This window comes from Bombus pyrosoma, linkage group LG3, assembly GCF_014825855.1.
Source record: "Bombus pyrosoma isolate SC7728 linkage group LG3, ASM1482585v1, whole genome shotgun sequence".
In the NCBI taxonomy this organism is placed as follows: Eukaryota; Metazoa; Arthropoda; class Insecta; order Hymenoptera; family Apidae; genus Bombus; species Bombus pyrosoma.
This window is the reverse complement of record NC_057772.1, coordinates 3,239,702-3,262,730: the sequence shown is the minus strand read 5'-3', so window position 1 is coordinate 3,262,730 and position 23,029 is coordinate 3,239,702. Positions and strand designations below refer to the sequence as shown.

The following is a 23,029-nucleotide window of genomic DNA, read 5'->3' as shown; positions in this document are numbered from 1 at the left end:
ATACAATATAATGTTCTAAAGACTAATAAGAACAAACGAATTACGCGCGGAATTGTAAACTTGCGTATATTCCCTACTGAAATCTCATTGGTAGAATAAATTTGTATCAGCCAATCAGAATGAAACCGCCAGAAATGTTTCTACCAACCGTCTTCTTCGTGTGCAGTTGTTTCAGTTTTTCAAACGTGATGCGGTTGTGAAAATTAAATATAACAATAAAACAGGAAATGAAAGAAAAATATAGAAATATTCTGTTTTGTGATAGTGTTAGAGTGTTCAGTAATAAATTCTGTGAAATGGTATTAAAGATTTAGTCAAAAACGAATAGACATCGCACCTATGTGTCGTCACACATGCGTCGTAGTAAAATTGAATACATCGTACAAATTGTCACATATTATTTATGAGCTTTTAAATTGTTAATTCAATGCTACTTACTATGCTTAAGTGAAATTAATTAAATTTATTCTGCGCTGTTCTAGTGTAAAGTGAAATTGAAATGAATTGTTCAACAATAGCAACATGATCTACGATTAACGTTCACGTCAGAAACGCTGTGTTTAAGCATTGCAAAAAAAAGGTAATTTTTATAAATCCTGCTCTTTATTTCAAAAGATATTTAATATATTCACATATATAACATATTTAATTTTATTTAACATATTTAATTTTATTCACAAAAATATTTAGTTTAAAATATATAAAAAAGTATATGAAATTATTAACTAAGTGATCAGGAAATCGACGGAAACGAATATCTAGTGTTTGACACAGATACTAGTCTAGGTTTCATTATTTGTGCATAATTTAATTTAATTGTATCATTTATTGCACGTTCCTCTGACTCTTCCATACAGTTAAATTTTCCAACGGGCACTTGCACTTCTGACAAGCCTTCTGCACAGAGAAATGTTAGATTGTAATTAATAAAAAATATATAGGTATATCTTCGAGATACATTAATGATATAAAATCACATACGTAATATTTTAAAGATGTATAGTGATTTTTCTGGACTACAAGATACAACTTCTGCAACTATAAAGTTTGATACTTGTGGTGTAAAATCTGAGCCAATTTTGAGCATCTAAAAATGAATTTCATGTAAAATTGTGATTAAAAATATAATTAATATTTCAAAAAATTACCTTAAATGCTATAATATTATTAATTTTTGGTTTTGTTGTCATAACTGGATATGTTTCAAAATCTGCATTCAAAAAATCTTTTGATTCTCCTAATTTCTTATTTGAAGCTATACTTTCACTGACATTTGCAAGAGATGCATTGACTCCATTTACTTCATTGCTTAGATACTTTGCATTCACCGTGTTCTTTGCCCTGTTATTCTCAAAGGTAGGTGGAGTAGAATTATTAACCATTGATAATAAATTTGTAAGTTCATGAACAGGTGATATAGTAGTATGGGCTCCTCTTATCGTTTCTGGACGTGTACCTGGATTTTCTAGACAAATTTTGTCATCTACGTTATCAAAACGAATATGTTTACCAAGAGGGACAACTTTAGTATTTATAACATAAGCTTTACTAGATTTGTCTTCTTCGTTTGACAGTGGTTGCTCAAGTTTCGAGCTTCTCCGTCTTCGTGCACGTTTTCTCCTTGCACATACATAAGGAACTTCTCTATCTGTAATACAATATAAACAAATAGGATCTTAATACCATAAATAAGTAATACTACACTTTTGATTCAACCAAGGTGCTTACTTTGTTTTACTTACTTTCTTTAGTATCTTGGGATTTGTCTATTGTATCAGCCACACATTCCTGTTGCATAGGGCTTGACTTTGCAGCAGGAGAATTAATCGGCAACTGCTCTTTTTGAGGTGGTTCTTTTGGAGATGTCGAAGAATTTATCGATGTTGATTCAATTTGTTCCGAATGTGCAGAACTATTTTCTTGTTTACTTGTCTCTACTGATGAAATTGGGGTGCTTACGGATAAATGAAGCTGATTTGTCAGTTGAGTACTGCTTAGTTGAATATGGCTTAGTTGAGACTTGGGTAAAACCCTGCAACGCTTTGACTGAAATGATACATTATTACAATATCACATACCTTTGTTGCAAGAATTCTTACAAAACTGTTTCATTCTCCTTCAAAATCCGTACGTCCTCGTTAGGTGGTAAATATTCAACTTCATTTAGAAACAAATCAAATGGCTCATTAATGCGGAACAGTCCTTTAATATGATCTTTTATATCCTTTATATCTGCCATTTTAGTAGAATCAATAAAAATCCAACAAAAACGATGCAGATCTTTATGGTATTTGCACAAATCGAGTTTAATACGGAAATTTGTCCGGTTCATATTTTCTTTTAAGGTTATGCTTTCACTGTTAACGTTATGCTTTCACTGTGTCGGTTACGTATGTACGCGTAAACGTATACTCATGTGTATTTAAACGCGTACCGAAAATTATTAAAAAATAAATCAGATGTATATGCGCAGTAATGAATTTAGGTTTTTTATTGCATTTAAAAATATTGTAGAGGTAAAGTAATAATTTAACCGTTATATAAAAATATTGACTATCTATCGATAATTACTCTTACTGTAATTAGTCTTTGATCTTCGTGAAGTCGGTATTTCAGTTTCCATTGAACAAAATTTCAACACAAAATTTTACAAAGAAATTAATTTATCCTGTACTTTATCTATGGTGCAATCAAAAAGATTCTGTAATACCTAGAATCGTTTAGCACTTTGTTCGTAGCTAGTAAATATAAATAAAAAAACTTACCATAGAACTAAGCTTTTATTGTGTACGTAAAATACGTAGAAAAGTATCTTATATTATATATATTATGAAAGTTTTAAGGGATAAAATGAGACAAAACAAGATTATGTGGAAGTTAAATATGACATCCATCTTTTATTTAATTTCTGGTAACACAATGATATAAAGTCAAGGGCTTAGACTACTTAATAATTTGTTACCACATATTTTTTCCACATCTACGCTAAAAATAGTTACAGTCGTGTTAAGCGCAGTTTGCTCAGAAACTCCATATAACGTAGATTTATTGTACGCGTCGTAAAATTCTTTAGATTTCCATAGTGTGATGATAAGATTTCATTTATTAAACCGATTGGTCTAACATTAATCTAAGTAACACGAAATAATGCGATTGCACAGGTCAGGCAAATACATGATTTCAGCAAAGGATTTCGTCTATAATAGATAATTTTGGAGCGATTAAATAGCTTTGATCTGGAACTGTTTTACATTCAAATAAATTATCCTCTTATCGTGATGTGCGATATTTCATAATCGTTGAACGCGTTAAATTACGTGCTGACCCGCGGCTACTTAATTACGATATACCTATGTAAAATTATACCCAATGTGGGTTTCGTTTCAACGAGATATCCACATCACAATGCTCTGTTATTTACATAGACTTTCTACATTTACACTAACGTATATGTATTGGTTTTGTATCTGAATAATAGATTCGAAAACGTGACACACGTGACAAACGTTTTTCACAAACGATAAATTTATGTATCATGCGATAACGCGAAGTAATAAACTTTTGCATCTAATCTTAAAATCAATGATCGTTGCATAGTATTCCCTTTAAAATTTATAGACACCTCTATCTCTGTTACCTAATTAAGTAAACAGAAATCGTACACGCTACTTTCTCGTTATTAGCAATTTTACCAAGTACAACGATACTACTTAAAAAGCTATCTGCAATCGATCAGAATTTGTACGTGGTTGTTCGTTTCACCTGAACATTATTGTACTCACGGTAACTCAGATTCTAGGCAAGGCAATCGTGTACAATAAGTTCACGCTCATCGTAATTGACAAATAAGTCGATATTCCGTTTTTCCAATACGTCTCGTTAGAAGTGTCTATATGTCGTAAATAACGAATAGAACGTTTCTTCTATCGCGACATATTCGCAAACTTTATAATCCATAGATCAAATATGTGTATATATATATATATATGTATGTATGTATATGGAAATGGAAATTATATGTATATATATGTATATGGAAATTAACCTCTTTAATTAAACGATATATATGGTATAAAGAACAGCGTAGGCAAGTGCTTGATGTAAGATTAATCGACTAGCCAATAATGCTTTATAAAATATTGTTTGGCCGTTGTACGTGTCCGTAAGTGGATAATAAGATAGTGAGTGGGCAGTGGGAAACAACCCTGAAATAGGATACCTTTGTAAGATACTTTGATATATTTGTAAAAATGGAATTCTACTGTTTGATAATTCGGAATAATTATGTTAACAACGGCATATATGCCGTTTGGATCAGTTTACATTTTATCGATCAGCAACGTCGAATAAAATCTTTAAAATCATTTTGCATCGAGAAAGGAGAATAAGGATCTTTCTTTTCTCGATTGCGAATGAGAACCGAACCGACTATGTCACAAGGAATAATTATCGCTGTCAGCTTAATCGCAGAGTGTTTCATTGATCTCTTCGTGGTGTTTTCTTCTACCTTGGAACAAGAGCTTCAAATTTTTCGGGATATATCTTCTAATCGGAGGCGAAATAGAGACACATCAAGTACGTTGACTCGCGCTACGCACATCGAATTGTCGAACGATAAACATGGAATAATCGAAACTCGTTTCTTTAAGAAAATTTGCTACCTAAATGTTTCAAGGTCGGACTACGAAAATCACGAACGGTACGATAACCGTACGAGAATTATAAAGTTTCCAATCGAATAGAGGCCATTTCTAAGACAAGTGTTCTCCATTTTCAACTTGAAATTGTAGGCGGAATCTTTAACTCGGAAACTATGTTACTTTGTTTTAGCTTTCGATAATCTTAACGATATCGAATCCTCAGCCAATGAAAAAGAAGAAATTACCGCTAATGCTGAATTTCCTTGGCTAAACGTTTGCCTTTATCTTTTCGTCTACGACATCTTTAGCCGTGTAATTCTTTCGATCCGCCATTCGACGATCGATCCGAAGCGTGTCGAACGTGTCGTACGGAGACGTCGGAACGTCGAGCGGGAAACATCGATCGATCACAGTGAACGGAATCGCTAATAGAATCGTCGCGGCATAGCTTTGCCCTCGCTCTTTCGATTCCCTCACCCTTTCTCTTTTAGATCAGCTTTTGGATCAGTAGCGACGAGAGGCTCTTTACGATAGAATACAGGAATTCCTCTTGGACTCGGAACGTTCACGGATCTGCTGCAAATGCTGTAGCTGCGCCGGCGATGGAACGTGAGCGCTGCTGCTACGGGAATTCAAATGCTGCGGTGGCGGCAATGATTGCCGGCGACGACGTCTCAACGCTGGGCTCAAGTTGTATTTCAGTTTCGCTTGTATCAGTAGTTCCTTAAACACCTGCGAAATGTTCAGGTTCTCCTTGGCAGACACTTCTACGAAGCCGTTCTCCCATTTCATGATCACTAGTTCTCTCGTGCTGTCTGTGTCCACCTGGAACAAGCGTGTAAAATAATTCAAATACAAATTTAACGTCTCATATTCAAATTTTCACATTCAAATTTTCAAATGCGAATTTTTAAAAAATCAGACCTGTCGAAATCAAATATAGAAATTGAACGTCATAGACGAAAGAAGTCTGTCGCATTCGGCCACGATAAAAGTTACCTCTTGTGCCGAGTCGGTCACGTCGACTTTATTGCCAACGACAACAATGGGCACGGCGCCTTTGGTGTTTAGGATCTGTGTTCTCAGAGTCTTCACCTCAAGGAACGTGTTAGCATCGTGAATATCGTAAACGAGAATAAACGCGTCCGCAGACTTGATGGATAGGTCTCTCATAGCCGGAAACTCGTACGAGCCTGAGGTGTCCAGGATGTCGAGCGTCAAATGTATCCCGGAAACGTTGAAATCACCGTGATGCATCTCTTCTACCGTTCGTTTGTACTTTGGCGTGAATGTGTTGTAGAGGAACTGGTTAATTATCGCGGATTTGCCAACTTTCGCGGCGCCCATCACCACGATCTTGTGTCGTATGGAACTCTCCACCTGTTTTCCACCGCCGCTGTCTGACTCTGACAGTCTCTCATTTCTGAAATATATTTAGAAATATGTTCGATAGAATCTAGCAAATTATAAGAAACATTGAAAAGATTGATACGTAACGTTCTAATGAATTTATTTGTTTTTTCTTCTTTTCTCGCGTAACACCTATAGTCTGAAAAACAGTTAATAACAGGCTTGTAGCTTAGAACGAAACACAGGGGACAGATAAGAAGAGAGCCAACTGCCTCGTCTTTAAGGGGATAACGTCCTGACGAAGAGAATAGTGCTAATGAACATTGAAGATCCCCTTCACTGTCTCCACGCGTTATTGAATATACGTTTTGTGTAGAAGCTGTCCTGAATTTGAGTCGCTATTAGTCGCCGGAATATCTGCTGTGTATAGAGCATGCAAGCGGAGATGGTGCACCGATGCTTTTGCATGCACCAGATAACAACTGTTCCTAAGTATCTCCGTAATCATCCACGCTTATTACGAGTACAAGTCAGACGCGGTTATTACCGAGCGTACAAAGGAGAAGAGCGCGAGCTTCCCTTTTTGCGAAGACTAGCCACAAAATTAAAGCTCGACCTAGCTTAAGAGCGAGTCAAGAGGAGGTCAGGGGATCGAAGAGGAAGGAAGGGGAGCGAAGAAGAAGAGGAAAAAGAGCAGAAAGAATGGTTGATGCTTGGAATTCATTTCGAGAACGATGGAAAACGCACTTTCACCCGTAAATCGTTTTGTTCTTTCCCATGGGTCCGTGTAATTCTTTCGTTTGTTCCGTATTAGCGGCGATAGTGTATTCCGCGAATGCAGGAAGGAAATCAGTCAACGCTTGTAAAAGCAGCGTAGCTTCGTTCTCTGTGAAACAAGAGGAAACAGAGGAGCACGAAGAATACGGATAGAAGCACCTTAGGGGCAAGAAAAAGAAGATTCTCTTTTTCTTGTCGAGGCGAAGGATTTTCGAGCGCGAATAAGACAGATTTCGAGACGCTTGAAAAGTATAAATCTCCTTACCTAATGTTTTTCGTCGTTCCATCTTCCTGGCCCTCTTTCAACGACGACGGTTGTAGACTGAAACGACGACGAAATTGATGCCGACCTTTCATCATTTGTGCAGAGGTATACCTATAAAACAGACATCATGAAAACGTTCGATGAATGAAGAGGAAAAGATTTGACAAAGGCTAGTTCTCGTAGGGTAACGTTTTAACGATGAAGTATCATTTTCTTATGATTTCGAGGAATTAGAAACAAAATGTTGCACCGATCGATAGGAAAGTCACGCGGCGTTCAAAGAAGCCCAAGGTCTATCGCGTCCTGACATCCAGCGTCGTATGATTCACGCAAAATTATGGTTCTTTCATGGAACGACGAACGCGAAAGTCGCAATAGAGAGGCCGATATACCGTTCGTTATTACGTTACAGATCGTCTCTTTTACATTGTGTATCAACGGAGTTGCTTTCCAAGAAATCTCTTTAAACGCCTCCGACGCGTATAACGCCGGCGTTAAATTTAATTCCATAATTTGCCTTTATCTTTCGTCGGTGACTTTCAAAATTAGTTTGCATAATTTATGGGCGTTGGAGACGGTTAACGTTGGGCGACACTCTCTCTCTCTACGTTCCACGGCGTATGCATGTGGTTAAAAGTTTCGAACAGCTGGCACAAAGCTAGTCCATAGGAGCAACCGCGACCGATTGATCCACCTACGATAGGCAGATAGATGTTCACGTCTCTTCTGATAAAGTGGGGCGAGTCACACGTATCAAATATCGTATCGATCGACCTGACGACTTTAATCGTGCTACGACAATCCCGATTGAGGAAAACCGTACGAACCAATTCATTACGTGAAATCCGCTAACATCTTTCGATTTCCACAACCGTAATTTCCAGGAAAACCTTCCCAGGAAATTAAAGAAGGACGAGTCACGTTGGTTTAAATGAGAAATTTAAGCAAAGGAACGAATTTTAAGCGGCTCGAAGGAAGCGTTTACGCCTTTATTGGACAAGGGTACTCGTCTGTTAACAAGTTTCGAGAGATCGCGTTGGATCTGAACGTCGATTCCGCTAGGATAATTTCCGTCCGAGTGGATCGGTAACTAAATACGATTAGTTTCAGCTGATTCATCCTTTATGCGCGTGATAAGCCCGCATTAAGACGCGAGGATCCTTTTAGGACATAGGTTTATGGTGGGCTTATTAATTCGCAACCAGCCAAGAAAATTATTCGCTTTGATTCTCTCGCAGCTTATACGTAACGTTCGTTCAAGGCACTTTCTAAAGGAAATTATGAATACGCGGAATTTATACCCGTAGATGTCGTCTTAAGTTCTTGGCCGCATTCGACGCTACTTTCTTACCCCATGGTACTTTATTCAACAACTTTCTCGCGGATCTTTCTTCTTTTTTCTCGATTTTACCTGCATTGAGAATTCTCCTCCCCAGAAGGAAGCGCGTAATTTGAAATTCTTTCGGAAACTTTCCTATTTCCATATTTAACGAACTACGAAGATCGGTAGGAACGGATATCGTGAAATGAAAGAATATTCGTTAGCGGTTATCCAATATTTCCACTTATATCGCGATTGGTTCCAATCCGAAATGTAAATTGTACATTTTCTTAACTTTGCTGTGACCTGTTAATCTCTATTTATTTTACAAGCGGAAAGACTTTTAATTTTTTAAGAAGTCGTTTAACGTAAAATTGGAACAAGAAATTACGCATGCCAGTAACAATTCTTGTATATTTTGCTCGAACTGGAGTTGTTTCTTTACCGTTGGAAAGATGCAATTTGGTTGAAAGAACGTAACGGCGTTAAATGCGCGTTCATCTTTGGATTTCATTCGCGTAAAATCGTTCCTTTATTAAAAAAAAAAAAAAAAAAACTCTGAAAGGCATCCATAAGTGACCTTTTGTTCCTCTGCGTAGGTGACATTTTCTGATCTTGTCCGACCGATTCTTTATTCCCTGTGAATAAACACGTGAACTTGCCGCTATTTATGTTCACAGTCGCGTAACGCAATTTCCTATCTGGATAAATGATACGCGTGTTTCACGACATAACGTGCCTGTTGTGTACGTATTTGCTCGGGGACAAGACTTCGTAGATCGATAGACGGTAACGATAATTGCCAGGCAACCGCGTGAAAACCTCGCTGATATCGTCTCCGATTGTTTTGATTGTACTTTTCGAGTTCGGTGCAACACCAGGCGTATTATCAGCGCGATATTGTATTAGGTCGTAATATATCAAATGTTCGTATTATTCTATTATGATAAATATGTTTTTCATCAGAACGAGTTTACCAATGAAAATACCGTGTTGCTACAATTGACACATATGTGCCATCGAGATGTGTATAATGCTTTCAATACTGTCGTAGAGAAATATTATTGTTTTAGATATTGTAAAATCTATATATCTGTTTATTGTGAAAATTAATATTGCTAAGAGGAGATAAAAAACTACGTTGGAAATTTAGGATTTACCGTCTGGAAAACGAATAGTATAGTTCGTTAGTAGTAATTCCATCAAATACAATATTAATATTATCTATGACTTTGACTACGAGGTAATTAAATTTATATTCATGGAGGAAGATGAATTAAATTTTGTACGTATCCGTTATATTATTGCGGAGAGAATACCATAAAGTTTCTGACAGTATTTCGAGTAAAAATACGCAAGAGTATAAATTGACGCTTAATTTTATTCGGTAAATTATATGGCAGATAAATTATCACAATGTATCGTATAAATACATAAATGTATAAATGATATACAATGATATTCTTAAGGTAATCTAGATAAAGAAGACATTTCATATGTTTCCAGTTAATGTATCAAAGACACGAAAACAGAGAGATTTTGGCTACCACGAAGAAAATAATATTTTTATCGGCCACTTTACGGCGAGATGGTATTTTAACATCCCTCTAACGTGCCATGTTGTTTCATACAGGGAATGGCTTTGTTGTTTCGTTAAAAATTTCAATGGGTTATAACCGTGGTGTGGCTATAGATAAAGATGAGTAATGAACCCGGCGTGCTTTAAAGAAAAGTGAAGCTCGAGAAAAACGGACGGTCGAGGGATTTCACGGCGCACTACAGGATCACACTGCTTTGCTTGCAAATGCCGTGTATCCTGTTTCCCTGCAGCCATTATAAATTACGCTTAAAAGTAGCTACTTGTTAAAATTCTTGGCGCGTTAATTTCTGACAGCTCTTTTCTAAATACTATCGCAATCTATCTTGCGGAGCGTATACTTCAGTTTTTATAAACTCGTCAAATATAACAAGAAGGTAATTGAAACTTTTATCGAGAATCTACTTTTAACGTCAATTACGTCGAAAGTGAAAAAGAATAGAATTGGTAAGAGTTAAAGGAGATTCGGTCAGTGCTCCGCGCACGTTTTAATCTTCGCGCTTATTGCTTCATAAAGCTTCGACGAGCCGATATCGACGCTTAGTATTGATCAACAATTTCCAGCGATATTACCCTCGTAAACCATCGATCCGCCGGTTTAACTTTTAATCTGGTTCCACGAGAATTTATTTCCATCCATACGAAACATTTCCAAATCTGGCATATCGCAGTGCGTTCGAGGTCGATCGGTATAGTTTCGTTTTGTAGGAAGCGACCTGTCGCGTCAAAATCTGTTTGGTTAATTGGCTGCCGCGATTCGTATTATCGTAAGTATGTCGCCCGATATAAATTACGGCAATTAAGAAACGGGACGATCGGTAGCACAAATATACGCGTTGCGATTTATTGTTTAACCGTAGAGAAACGATATCCCTCTCGAGGGAGGGTAACAGTTATGGTTCTACGAATCTTTAGAAGCTTTTTCACTAACAGGAATCGTGCTTATTACCAGGAACGTTCGCACGAAACGCGCATGATAGACGATACTTGAAACCGTTTCATTTCCGTTTGGCCGAATATTTCACCCGTCTTCGTCGTGGAATTAAAATTTACTGTTTCTCGATAGGATTGTAAATGTCCTTCCAGAGGCGAACGAATCCTTTCGTACAGCTGGGAAATTGAACGAACAGAAAGTGGAAATAAGTCACGTGAACGTAAAGTATCCGGACTGATAGCGTTACGTCGTTGTTCGCGTAATCAAATGCATCTCGAAATCCCCGGCTTTTCGAAATAATCCGAGCTAAGTAGATTCAGACTCTCGTATCTCTTAGACTTCTGTTTTCTTCCATTTGCAACCATAATCCTCCCCTTAGATGCACGGAAAGAGCGTGGTAGGTGTTCCCAGCCAGTTTCCACGAGACCCGATTTTAATTTATCGATGAAATACAGTGACGATCGAAACGACGACGCAATTCGGTGCGGGTATCGTTCGAGAATCTAAAATTATGCGGAAGCGGGTAATACGTTTCGGATCGATATTCAGATTAACTAGAAAAATGATGCGGGTAGCTGTGTCGGTTTATCAAGTGGCATACCACGTCGCGATAAAGTCCTCAACGATTTATTTCCAATTTGACGGACGTATTTCTCCTTTTATCTGACACTCTAACTCCGTGTTTTTTTCGACAAACAGGTCCGAGCAAATATATTTGTCCAACGAGTCGATGATGGCGGATAAGCGGAACGGACCTTAAACGCCGTTGTTTCGTCGACCTTCGCGATACATTTTAGTACGGAATCGAGTAAAAGAGGGAAGAGAGCCACAGCTAGGAACAAAGAGTGGAGGATTTGGGCGTGCAACGATCAAATTGACATGCGTCGTCATGGCACGACGGGTCGCTGCTGTGACATTAATTAAATTCAATGACTGCGTTAATGCCAGCGTTAACGGGTCGCTGAAAAAGTCACTTGACTGTTTTCCGATAAAGGATGTCGCGTCGATTTAACGTTGACTTTACGTTGAATCCGACTTGCAACGCGGATAACCGCTCGACTACGTGTGTATCTCCGCGTCGGATTGACTTTCCTTGTTAGAACACGGATCTTGTCTCTATATGGATCGATTTTGTTTCAAACATTATATACGGCAGTGAAATAAATGAGCTTAGAATTTCAAAGATAGATAGTATTTATCAAACGGAGGAAGAAAATTTATAACGCATATTAATTGAAAAGTTAATATTTTCAAAGTTAGGAAGAATGTTTCGTTCCTCGAATTGCGTATTCTTTCAGAAATTTCTGGCGGTGTTCTAACGATATTTTACATGTACTTTCTCTTGAACCTTCTGCTAAAATCATCGAAATGATAATCTTCCAACTTGTATTTTTTTAAGGACTTTTCCCTACACGTAGCGAATACTATTTTTCTCTGGACTTGAAGACTTTTTTTTTATCATACTCTCGTTTTTGTAATTACAAGATGAAAAAGTTTCCCTTTACGTTAGGGAAAAACTCGAGAATATTTTCGCATGACGCGCCAAGTGAATTCTCGAATTTTTTCAGATTCGAATTTGATATATCAAATAGTCGGAAACGTAGGGAAGAATAAAGTGCTGGAAGTCGTTGAAATTGTATTTCAAGAAGAGTAAATGGCGGGTCGAGCATTAAGATAGTTCGAAGACGGCTGTACTTCAGAAAGAAGTTTCGAAAGGCAACCTTCCATGGAACGGTTCGACAAACATCGATTCTTCCACGTGGATTCTATTCTATGGTTTTTCCTTTCGCTGCGTGTGATTTATGGCGTAGGGTTCCCGCGTCGGGTCATGAAGCCAACCAAGGGTTTTCCGTTGTCGAATTGTACGAGTAATTTTGATTCCGCTGCAGGGTTCCTACCGATCTGTACAGGTTGATTCCCAGGACCGATTTATTTTTCATTTAGCGCACGTTCCTAGAAAGCATATCCCCAAGTGAACTAAACCTTCAGACCTTTTAAACTTTTCCTCGAGGAGGTTAACTTCCATCAAACAGTAAGAGTAATTAAAGGAGGGAAAAGAGGAACGATCTTTCTGGAAATTTTTCACGATTACATATTTCGTGCTTTATTGTCGAGATTACATCGAATTCTGACGATTATAATTGTAGTCAGCTGTAATTACCGTTCGAATCTCGTTTGTTTTCGTTGAAGTCGGTGACTTCCTTTTCTCGGCGATGATTCTAATTACGATCTCTTTAACATTTTCGTTGCGACCACAAAGGTCTTAAGAAATTCCTGATGATCCAAGGTTTCCAAGAAGCAAGGCCTCATTACCAACTTTTTGTCAAGAAATGAAAATGCTCCCCATTATACCGAATTGCTTCTCAGTCGAGCGAGTGACCTTTTAATTAAGAAAATTGCGACGCTCCGCATGCATATTCATAACATATTCGCAGCATAAGAATAAGCATTCTGATTGTAACTATATCGATGACTACTTTTCACAAGAAGATTCTCTAGAACCTCGTACCTCGCGTTTACTATCCGAGTTAAAACGATTCCATCACGACGACGCGACGTTTTATCCAATGAATATTAACGAGGGAAAGCGTAAACTGCAAATCAAACGCGTTTCCTCTTACAATGATCGAGATATGAAGCGAAGAGAGTACGGCGCCTATAGAATCCCTCGTTTAGGGTGTGTTAACGCTTGAGTGGAAATTTGTATGTAACGTAAAAAGGTTTGGCCGTCACAGAACCGTCTAAAAATCCCACGCCATTTACCGTCATAAAGGTATTTACTGGTGGCAGACACACGTAAACATGGTATAAATGGCACGGGAGCTCTGGCGGAAAATATCTTCACCAACCTTGCTCGACCTCTTGAATTAGACACTACGAAATAATGGCAACAAATTTGCGACAACTTATCGGCCAGCTAAGACTCTTCCCGTGAACCTACACGATAATCGATACTCGAACGATCGTCTTCGAGCAGTGTTGCACACTCACGGATGTTACTCTGTGGTTGCAGTGGATGCGTGTTTTGACGAACTACCGTTGATCATACGAAGCCAATTGAGTATTCGATTAAGAAAACTAATAAATATATTTGAAATAGCTGTTATCTGGAAATCCATTATCGCGCAACGCGCATCCAGAGAAATGTAGAAGAGTATGATTTTTGAAAGTTTATTATCATTCATAACGTTATATAACAAGGCTATAAATTATTCTGTGCGAAGGACTGGAAACGAATATTCACGAGGATACGGAGAGGTCGGTTCGATTAATCACAGCGTGTGCGAGGAAAAACACAGAGAGGAAGAGCAAGGGTGGTGAAATTACAAGTTGAACCACGTGGGGTCGAAGAATAACAAGATCCGTCAAGGCATCGGGTGCGCGTTTCCTCGAACGATATTTTCCTCGTGCTGACTTGGCCAGCTTATTCCACGTCCGACGGCGTTCAATTCAAGCATTCGCTCGAAAGTAACTCGTGGAGGAAGCGAGACGGTCCTTACGGTGACATATTCTTATATTGGTAACGCGATGTCGAAGAAAAAGAGCGCAATGAGCTCGTCGAGGGTCGAAATAAGGAAAGACGGTAAAGGAGAAACAGAGCGAGAAATAGAGCGAGCAAAGAAGAGGAGAAAGAGAAAGAAATAAGGAAAGAAGGGGGCGTGTGCCTAGAGTTTCTGACTCGACGGGACGCCAAAGTCGTGTCTATGAGGAAAAAACTAGCAAAACCGAAAGGGAATCGCGCCCCTCTTGCTCGTCGACATTGGCGACGTCGTACTCACCGCCCTTACTCCGACTCGTCTGAACTGGATCGGTGCAATACGACGAAACCCGACAGCATGGAGCCGGCTAGTTCCGACTGACTTCCCGGTCGTTGCTCCACTTTCCTCCTGCACGCATTCACAACCATTCTATATCCACACACATAGTCGGCTGATTATCGTCCAATACTAGATTCCACCGCGCGCGTACACACACCCTCTTTCTCTCTTCCTCTCTACGTACTACGTATCCGTATGACGTGATGATATGGCCGTATTTGAGTACACGTAACGACGCATCGAAACCTGACCGGTCGCTCGCGTTTCATTCTACGCGATCCAGTCAACTTGGGTAACAAAATTCACTCGTCATTCGCCGTCAGTGATCATCCAGAACACTTCCCGTGCGCGTACGAAGGGTGGACGTTTCGAGAGAAACCGGCCAGATCGTGTATGAGTTATGCGCGTTCGTTGCCAACCGTTGGCCAGCTTCCGAAAGCCACGACACGTTGCTTTTCGTTGACCTTAATGTAGCGGACAACCGCGATATTAATGGAGCATTCTCCGCGAAGACAACGAGGTTGTTGACTACGCGGTCGGACGTACGATGGCTACTGTTTTAGTCAACGTCGTCTTCCAGAATACGCGTCGAGGAGAGTAGTTGCGTTCATCGTTCCCATTTCTCAACGAGGTTCAGTTTTATAGATACCATTAACAGTCCCTTAACAAAAGTAACTCCTTTCTTCGAGAAAGCCTCTTCGTCCTTTCCTGTGGCCTTGTTTCATGCGATGTTGAATAAAATACACGCACAACTTATATAAACGTGGCCAGAGCGATACGCGTGTGTCGACCTCACCTTTACAAATGTGCGGTCGGGTCGCGTCATTGCTCGCACAATTTTCTCAACAGCGATCGGTGTATGCTCGTAAGTAAACAAACGTGAATGTGAATCACGCTGTTGACTACACGAATTTATGTACGTGTGCGTTTGTCCGATAGCGGAGACATTTTGGGAGCGCTAAACGTACTCGGTACTTCTTCCTTCTCTCTTTCTCCTTCTAGCCGTCTTTCTTTACAATCTTGACACGCAAGAAATTTACTATTGCCTTCGACTGAACTCGGTCCAACTGGGACGTTCAGGGCGTTACTCTGCTTTTGGTCGATGTTTTGGTGTCGCTGACGCCACAGCCGTCCCTCGTCCCCGCGTCGTTGAACCCAACGTTAATGGTACGAACGGTACTTCCTCTTCGCCACTGAGGAGACGCTTCTTCGACAGCGAGGATATTCGCGATGAATTACGAGGCTTTTTCGGTACGAGCATCATCGTCCCGTTGCGTTTATTGGTGATCGTTGCGTTTACGAGCGGCGACGGCAATTTACGACGTGACGTTTGTCATGAGATTCGGGCTGTGGATTGTATCGAGGATCGTAGCCAGATCTGCGCGTGCCTCTTGCATATTCTGGAATTATTCTAACGAGATGGAAAGCAATTGCTCTAGTTTCGTTGGCCTGTTTAGCTAGTCGATGCTGGAGCGAACCGTCTCGGTTCGATGCTAATGACGTCGACGATGGTTTAAAACTACTTTTTGGACGAGTGACATATGTTTCGAGGGAGATTGATAAATATGTTACTTCTGATTGATGGATGAGTCGCTTCTTCTTCTTCTTGAGCATCGATACACCGCCCTCTTATTCCTTTTTGCTAACTTCTTTATCGTTTCAAAACGGAGTTTAATGTTTCAAAAAGACGTTCTCGTACGTCATCAAGATCGATTTCTTATCAGGAATTATCTCCAAAAGGAAATCTCTGCTCGCACCATTGTGGAGGATCGTTCCTTTCAGAACATTGCGATTTATAAACGTTAAGCCGACGGATAAATCGAACCACCAGAAATTCATCTCCTGCTTGGCACTGACTAATAGCAGAAACGACATGTTTTCTCGGTTCTAGGAGAAACGTAGATTCTGTCACGAGATTCGACGCGATGGTAAATACTGTTCCTTCCCATCAACGCCCATAGAAAAGGTTTCTCCTCGAGTGATTCGACGTTCCCTCCCGTCCCATAAGACAGTTTCGAAGAAACGAAAGATTGTTAGAACAAGTAGGGACATAAAGAAGAACTTCGTTTTTCCTTCGTAACCCTTGAGGATGAGCTTTTGATAGGTTCTCGTACTGTGTTGATTCGTGGTATTGGAATACACAAACTTACGAATACGTGAGACTGGCGAAATTGGTTCAAATTGATATTTTCCTCGCTTCCTATCGCCAGACATCGCAATTAACCCTTTGTATACTAAGATGGCAGTCTTGTTGGTATAACATTTTTATCGCAAGAATGTTTCTGCCGAGTCTAATGGAAATTCTACCAAAAATCTTCGATCTTATTCGTTCAAAATGTTCATTTAGCGCGTATAATTTGTGAGTCCTATAGTTTCTATTTTTATCTCTTGACATTTAAGTATACGCATAGTCTCTGAGAAGGAAAATAACAAACGGTAACTGACAATGTACCTAGCCCTTTGGTCTATCTTTAAATATAGACATTGTCTAAACAGTTTTATTAATCTATTACGATACGATGTAAATTTATTATCTAATCATTGAGAAGAGCTGTGCATAGAAACGTATCGCTCGGAGGTGATGCGGAACTTCTCTGCTTGTTTGCAAAGATTTTTATAACTGATCTTTCTCTACGTTCGTTCTCATAGGTTAGAACTAATTAATAACAAGATGCATAGAAAAAATTGCTAAAAATATATATATCTGACATTTACTCTGTCATTTGTTATTATTCCATTCTGTCATTTACATATATCACCTTAAAATATACTAAAGGTTAACGTATAAATATAACATGAATATTGGTTCTTTGATTAATGATTAATTTGGTAAAATCCCAGAAGTGCATCGGCGCAGATAAGCAGAGGATTTGTAAAGCAGACACTTGGATATAGACTAATCCCAATCTTCGAGAGTTTCAAAGAGGTCAGTAGTTCTCATACTAATCGCGAAGATTCTCTTAATACCACTGTCGCTCCATGGGTATACCTAGACTAGACTATTGGCCTCGTAATACGCTTGAACGCCCGCTTGAATCGCTCTCTCGTGAGCTTGCGTCGCCTAGTTTTGGCAAATCTTCCATTTGTATCTTCTGCAACGATCTCGAGGAACTTTTATATGCATGTTAAGTGAAATAGAAAAGTGTCTCTTATCTCGAGTTCGTGATTTATCTCGAGATTCTTGCGCTCATGTGTAATCTTCTTTGAACTGAATTTAAAAGCATCCACTACTCCGCACAAAGTTTTCTTTCTTTTATACAACTTTCTGTCTTAAAAAGGAACTTTTGTCCGCATTGTTTAACCCTGCTGTCTTCTTTCCATCATTTTCGGTCCGATTTAAGTTTGAGTAATATAAGAAAGAACTTTGTTTGTTCTCGTTTTAATCCGATGCTAAGCATCTGCTTTGTAACGTTCCAGAGCATAAAACGAGAATTTGAGAATTCCTCGACTCGATTTTATACCAGCTGATCTTTCGTTCAGATACAAGAATCGAAATCCGACCGACTGATGTCGACCACTCGAAATTCTAGGTCTGCCAATAACATTGATTAAATTACAGAGGGAAAAAAAGTAGGCTAGAATCCCAGCCGCTTCTCCTCTGCCTAGATCCCTTCGATTCCCTCGAGTTTGTTCACGTAATTCCAAAAATCTCCATCCCATGACGTTTGATACTTACATCAGGAAAATTGTTTCACGAGGTAGAAACACGTGGCTCGCGGTAGAGACGAACGTTTGTTAAACAATATGTCGCATCTGTGTTCCAATGTAGACACAGGAGAACGCACGTGACACTTGTTACCCCGTATTTGGGTTAAGCCGCGATAACGCAGGCGACGCGATGCTCGATAAGTGGTGAAGCAGCTCGCAACGACGCATAAATTTCAAATATCATTACGGGGTTAGTCGAGCGTCTCTTTACATCGACTATGGCCCCTTCCTTCCGATAAGTCGGGGAAAAAATCGTATCTCATTAAAAAAACACGGCGCCAACCGCTCGTTAAAGGGTGTCGACCTATGAAACTTCGAAACATCATCGTAATATACGCGTCGCTTCCACGAAGGGTTACAATTATAACGATGACGAGCTGTCCGCTCACGAGGACAATTACACGTAGTCGAGCGGAATTCGTGATATTTTTCTCCACGTTAACCGTAACGTATATTACAAAATACGTGCTTGTTTCAGTTTTAAGTCTGAATTTTACTCCTTTTACTCTTTTTACAGCTCGTATTCGAAAAGGACTCGTCGAAGGATAATCGATTTCGTGAGTAAGTCTACAGATTTGATAAAATTATTTTCTCTTTATCAGATAGTTCGTTGGCGACATTATTAGGTAATTTAGTAATACAGTAAAAAAGTAATTTCGCAAAGACGCGTGTCAGATTCTATTCAATTTTTCTTCCCACGACTTTTAATATCCGCTTGCTTCGATTAACAATGAAGCAAACTTTAATTCCCTTGTGCAGCTTGAGTACAAGTTCTCGCGATAACATGAATCTTAATGTCTACTTTCCATAATTCATTTCTCCACGGCGCCAGTGCCGGATTCTGATCGGTCCCGTGCGTTCGATTCTCGCACACAAATCCGGTCGATTTCAATTTCCACGTTCGTTTGGTTCGTGGAGACTGTGTCTTGGTCTTGATGCGCAGAGGCGTTACGTCGAATACGAAGAATCGGGGTCAACGAAAGAAGTACGGAAATGCAAACCGAATCGTGAGTTGGGACAGCAATATTCCAATGGAATAGACGCGGGATGCGACCGGGGCAAACGATTTCTCGCGACAAAATCCGCTTTCGAGAGAAAACAATGAAGAGATCGTGAGTTGAATATGAAATTCGACCGTGACACGAAAATCCTCGGAACTCGCGTCTACGAATTTGTATCGTTTACACTTTAAACGTTGTTCTGTAGGTTTAACGATTTCATCGAGTCAAGAACATTGCGAAGAAATTAGTTCTCGGAAGCCAACGATATTACCTTGTAGCTTTGTCGAATATCGTCCGCGAGGTTTCTGATATCGACTCAAAACATGGCAAAGTAGCTTCGAAAATAGGATGACGAAGGAGCAGGAGAAAAATTGCCGCGTTATAGCCGGTATTTTGTCGCGAAACAATGTCAGAGAGGAAATAAACCACGATCGAAGATAGAGATTGGGCCACAAATACAAATGAAGCGGTGAAAGCACCGTGGCGAGAATATCGTTTTAAAGTTCGATGAAGATCGACCGGTGGGTTCGTTTGGGTGGACAGAATGTACGGAGGAGGATAAACCGTGCAATTTTCTGCGACACGCGAAATCCATTGTACGAGAGAAATCGTCGAACGTTCTATTCTTCGCTTAGCGTCTGTAAATTCCTTGCCCGTAGGATGTCTTTTTCTCTTGCCACGCGAAATTTATTCAGCGACGTTTTCTCTCGAAAAGTCCGACGAATAAGCAGAAAAATTTCGTTCACTGTTACGTCACGATAAACATCCCTCGTCGATATCCCAGACAAACGATCGCAGTTGGCGAGAACAAGATTCATCAGCCGTGAATAATATTTCATACAAAAATCGACCGAGTTAAAAGTTTGTTAAAAAATAATTTGCACGAGTTATCGCGCGATCATTCATACGGGTTGTAATTGAAAAGCTTTCATAAAAAATTGACTTTTTAGTCATGTGGAAACAATCCGTTTAACGCACTTGTTCCGTGGAATTAATTTCGAAACGGGCATTAAACTGAACGTAGATCGCTTTTTCTTTTTTCTTTTTTTTAATTCGTATTGATAGTCGATTATGGAGTGCAGCGTTACGAGTTGACGGAGAATTTGGCGGAAATAATATCGGTTTCGATGAAAGATTTCAGTGGATTTCGACGTGCATTTGCGCGATCGGAGATTGAAGCGTTTACTGATCGAGATGAGATTGCATACAACGAACGCAATTTGTATAGTACAGTTTGTCATCTTCCGCGGGGATGTCTGATCGATTTTGTATTAAACGATGATGTCCCCGTGTAATTTCGTTTATGTGTTCAAATTGTGGCGCGTTTGGCGAATTATGTTTAGTTAGGCCAGTAATGTTATTATCGATTAAACATTCGAGAGGCAAATAATAACTCGTAAGATTGGCGAAAATCGGAGAGATATTTTCAAATATAATAACGTGTTAAAGTGATTACTGAATCGTGCAATTATTTATCGCATTAATGTAATATTCATCGAGTGAAAATAAAGCGAACATAATCAACAACGTATTAAATCCGTGTCGCGTTAATTTGCAAATTGCCAGAGTAATAAATTGCTAGGATAAGTAATTCAAACTTCGGCATGTGGAACGGTGGGAAATTCACGAAGTTTCGTTTTAGTGGTTTACTTCCAGCCAAGTACTTCGTGTACCAAATTTTCCTATTAAGACCCGCCGTTTAATATGACTTCATCTTTTCAGAAGGAGAGAAATCTCCGATTACAATTTGTTCGAATCGCGGATCTCCCTCTCATTTACAGAGCCTTCTTAGCGGCTTAACGATTTACATGCAGAAGAGTTTACCTTCTATTGCACCATCGTGACATTGTACTTTCCACTACATTATCGCTCGTTTAAATCAGATGGAATAGGATCTTCGGAAACTATATAAATTGATTCTGCCGCTGAAGCTTACGCGCTATCGGGTCGAAAGTAATTCAAATTTCAATGTTCATTCGCCAAGTACACGTGTACTTGGTTGTTTAAAACTTAAAGCAGGTTTGTAACGAGAATGTAAATACGACGGGGGATCATATCCATTCAAATTTTCGCGGGTTAATACCGCGGAATTGTACATTGTACTTTGCTCAATGAATATATGCGTTGAAAGCATGAACCAGAATAACGTTAATTATCTGGACGGCATATTACAGCACGTGCTATCGATTCGTATACATTCGATACAATCTGTTAACCTTTCCCTGCCCCATTCGCGGGTGAAAATGAAATTTTAATCCGACTATCAGCCCATCTTTACCAGATATTAAACGTCTCTTTGGAAGCCGGGTGAAATCGAATTTTCCCTACTTATCGATATCTGTGTATCCAGTTACACGTCATCAAAGAGTTTTTAATCCCAGCCGATAGACGCCCGCTTTATCGCGATGCAGCCATTCATCGGGCGAAACAGTAAGCCTCGGATACGAGAACCGTAAAAAAGAGACGAATACCTAGCAAACGTGCAGCCAGTTATTTCACGATACTAAGAAACATTTAATCCTAACGTAGTGTGGCGTGAAATATTTCCCGCTAACAATATCTTGTAACGCTCTATGATACTACATTACAGTTTATATAAGCTTTATATAATAAGTTTATATAATACGTAGTTTTGATCCAAAGCTTCAACCACAGCTAAAACGAGCAGATAATTCCCATGCTAGGAAAGATAACAGTTGTAATAGAAAATAGTATTACTTGTATAGTACGTTTGTTTCATGCTAGTAAAATACTAGTATCTGTATGTGTACACCTCGCAACGGTAGAAAAGATAGTATTTACACAAAAAGTTAAACAAGCACAAATCTTTCCTATTGAGTAAAAACGATTACAAGATTCTGAATCCTAAAAGAAAACGTTTCTTCGTTGGATCTTTCGAATTAGCCGTATCACGGAAAGTCTATTCACAAGGTTAACGTGATTGGTTTCACAATGGCAACGAAAATTTGACCAACGTGCCTTCTCTACGTCCGAAGTTGGATCGGAGAATAATTGAAAGGTGCATCAGAAGTATTTTCCCGATTACCGTTCGTTATATCGTTCCATTGGCCGAATAATTCGCGATGCTAAGAGAAGAAAGCGTCGCAAAGCCCGTCGTAAATTCAAAAATCGACGCATTCACGGACGAGTTCCTCGAGCAATCGACGTAAGAGCTTCTCGCGGGACACAAACCGCTGCCTGATGTTTCCGAAATTTCGCAACATCGTGGAACTTCCACTATGTTTTTGCGTCTCGTGATCGTATTTTATCGATCGTAAAGCTACGATAGAGAAGGTTTCCAGGTTAATTACTTGTTGATTAGCCGTTTCTTCAGGCGGCTTTCTTAGAAAAACTGCGGAATCAAAAACGAATCCAAAAATGTTTCGATATTTGGCACTCGATTCTTCAAATCGATGTGACCATTTCCGTGGCCATTTCCATGAATGCTTGTAAACCTACGTTCGAGGGGTCTTCATGTCGTTGTTATTCTGTGTTGAAAGATTAAACGGGTAGGAAATGAAAAAAGGCGAGAATCCGTATAACGCGATCATTCTTCACTGACAAAGTTTCAACAGCTGCCGCACGACAAATTGTTCGCTGTCGCGTTGATTCAAAAGC

The 23,029-nt window shown here is 39.4% G+C and overlaps 2 protein-coding genes across 4 annotated transcripts in view; both read right to left on the bottom strand.

The window, feature by feature from the left end:
• Positions 1-673: 673 nt before the first annotated feature.
• Positions 674-2,545, bottom strand: LOC122566339 (coilin). Of its 2 annotated transcripts, XM_043723450.1 has the most exons (6): positions 2,100-2,544; positions 1,743-2,032; positions 1,550-1,648; positions 1,149-1,465; positions 982-1,087; positions 674-897 (listed from the first exon to the last, which is right to left on the bottom strand). In XM_043723450.1, the coding sequence occupies exons 1-6, from the start codon at positions 2,330-2,332 to the stop codon at positions 734-736; spliced, it is 1,209 nt and encodes a 402-aa protein (XP_043579385.1). In that variant the 5' UTR covers positions 2,333-2,544; the 3' UTR covers positions 674-733. The 2 variants fall into 2 exon arrangements, with proteins under 2 accessions (XP_043579385.1, XP_043579384.1); XM_043723449.1 differs by having other exon boundaries at positions 1,149-1,648; positions 2,100-2,545.
• A 333-nt stretch (positions 2,546-2,878) lies between these two features.
• LOC122566280 (ras-related protein Rap-2a) overlaps positions 2,879-23,029 on the bottom strand; it is a 28,564-nt gene continuing 8,413 nt past the window's right edge. Inside the window, exons 1-4 of one of the 2 annotated variants that reach the window (XM_043723337.1) lie at positions 14,664-14,904; positions 7,033-7,143; positions 5,640-6,063; positions 2,879-5,465 (exon numbers count right to left, since the gene is read on the bottom strand). In XM_043723337.1, coding sequence (XP_043579272.1) covers positions 5,166-5,465; positions 5,640-6,063; positions 7,033-7,127 — 819 coding nt within the window. In that variant the 5' untranslated portion in view covers positions 7,128-7,143; positions 14,664-14,904 and the 3' untranslated portion in view covers positions 2,879-5,165. Of the gene's footprint in view, positions 5,466-5,639; positions 6,064-7,032; positions 7,144-14,663; positions 14,905-23,029 lie in introns of those variants that run through there. The other variant, XM_043723336.1, reaches the window with a different exon arrangement.

Excerpts from the sequence above, each read along its gene's own strand:
- LOC122566339 (XM_043723449.1), bottom strand. The coding sequence starts at position 2,332 with ATGAACCGGACAAATTTCCGTATTAAACTCGATTTGTGCAAATACCAT. Across the intron at positions 1,088-1,148 it reads ATAATATTATAGCATTTAAG|ATGCTCAAAATTGGCTCAGA; the intron begins GTAATTTTTTGA and ends ATTCATTTTTAG. Across the intron at positions 898-981 it reads ATACATCTTTAAAATATTAC|AAGGCTTGTCAGAAGTGCAA; the intron begins GTATGTGATTTT and ends TTCTCTGTGCAG.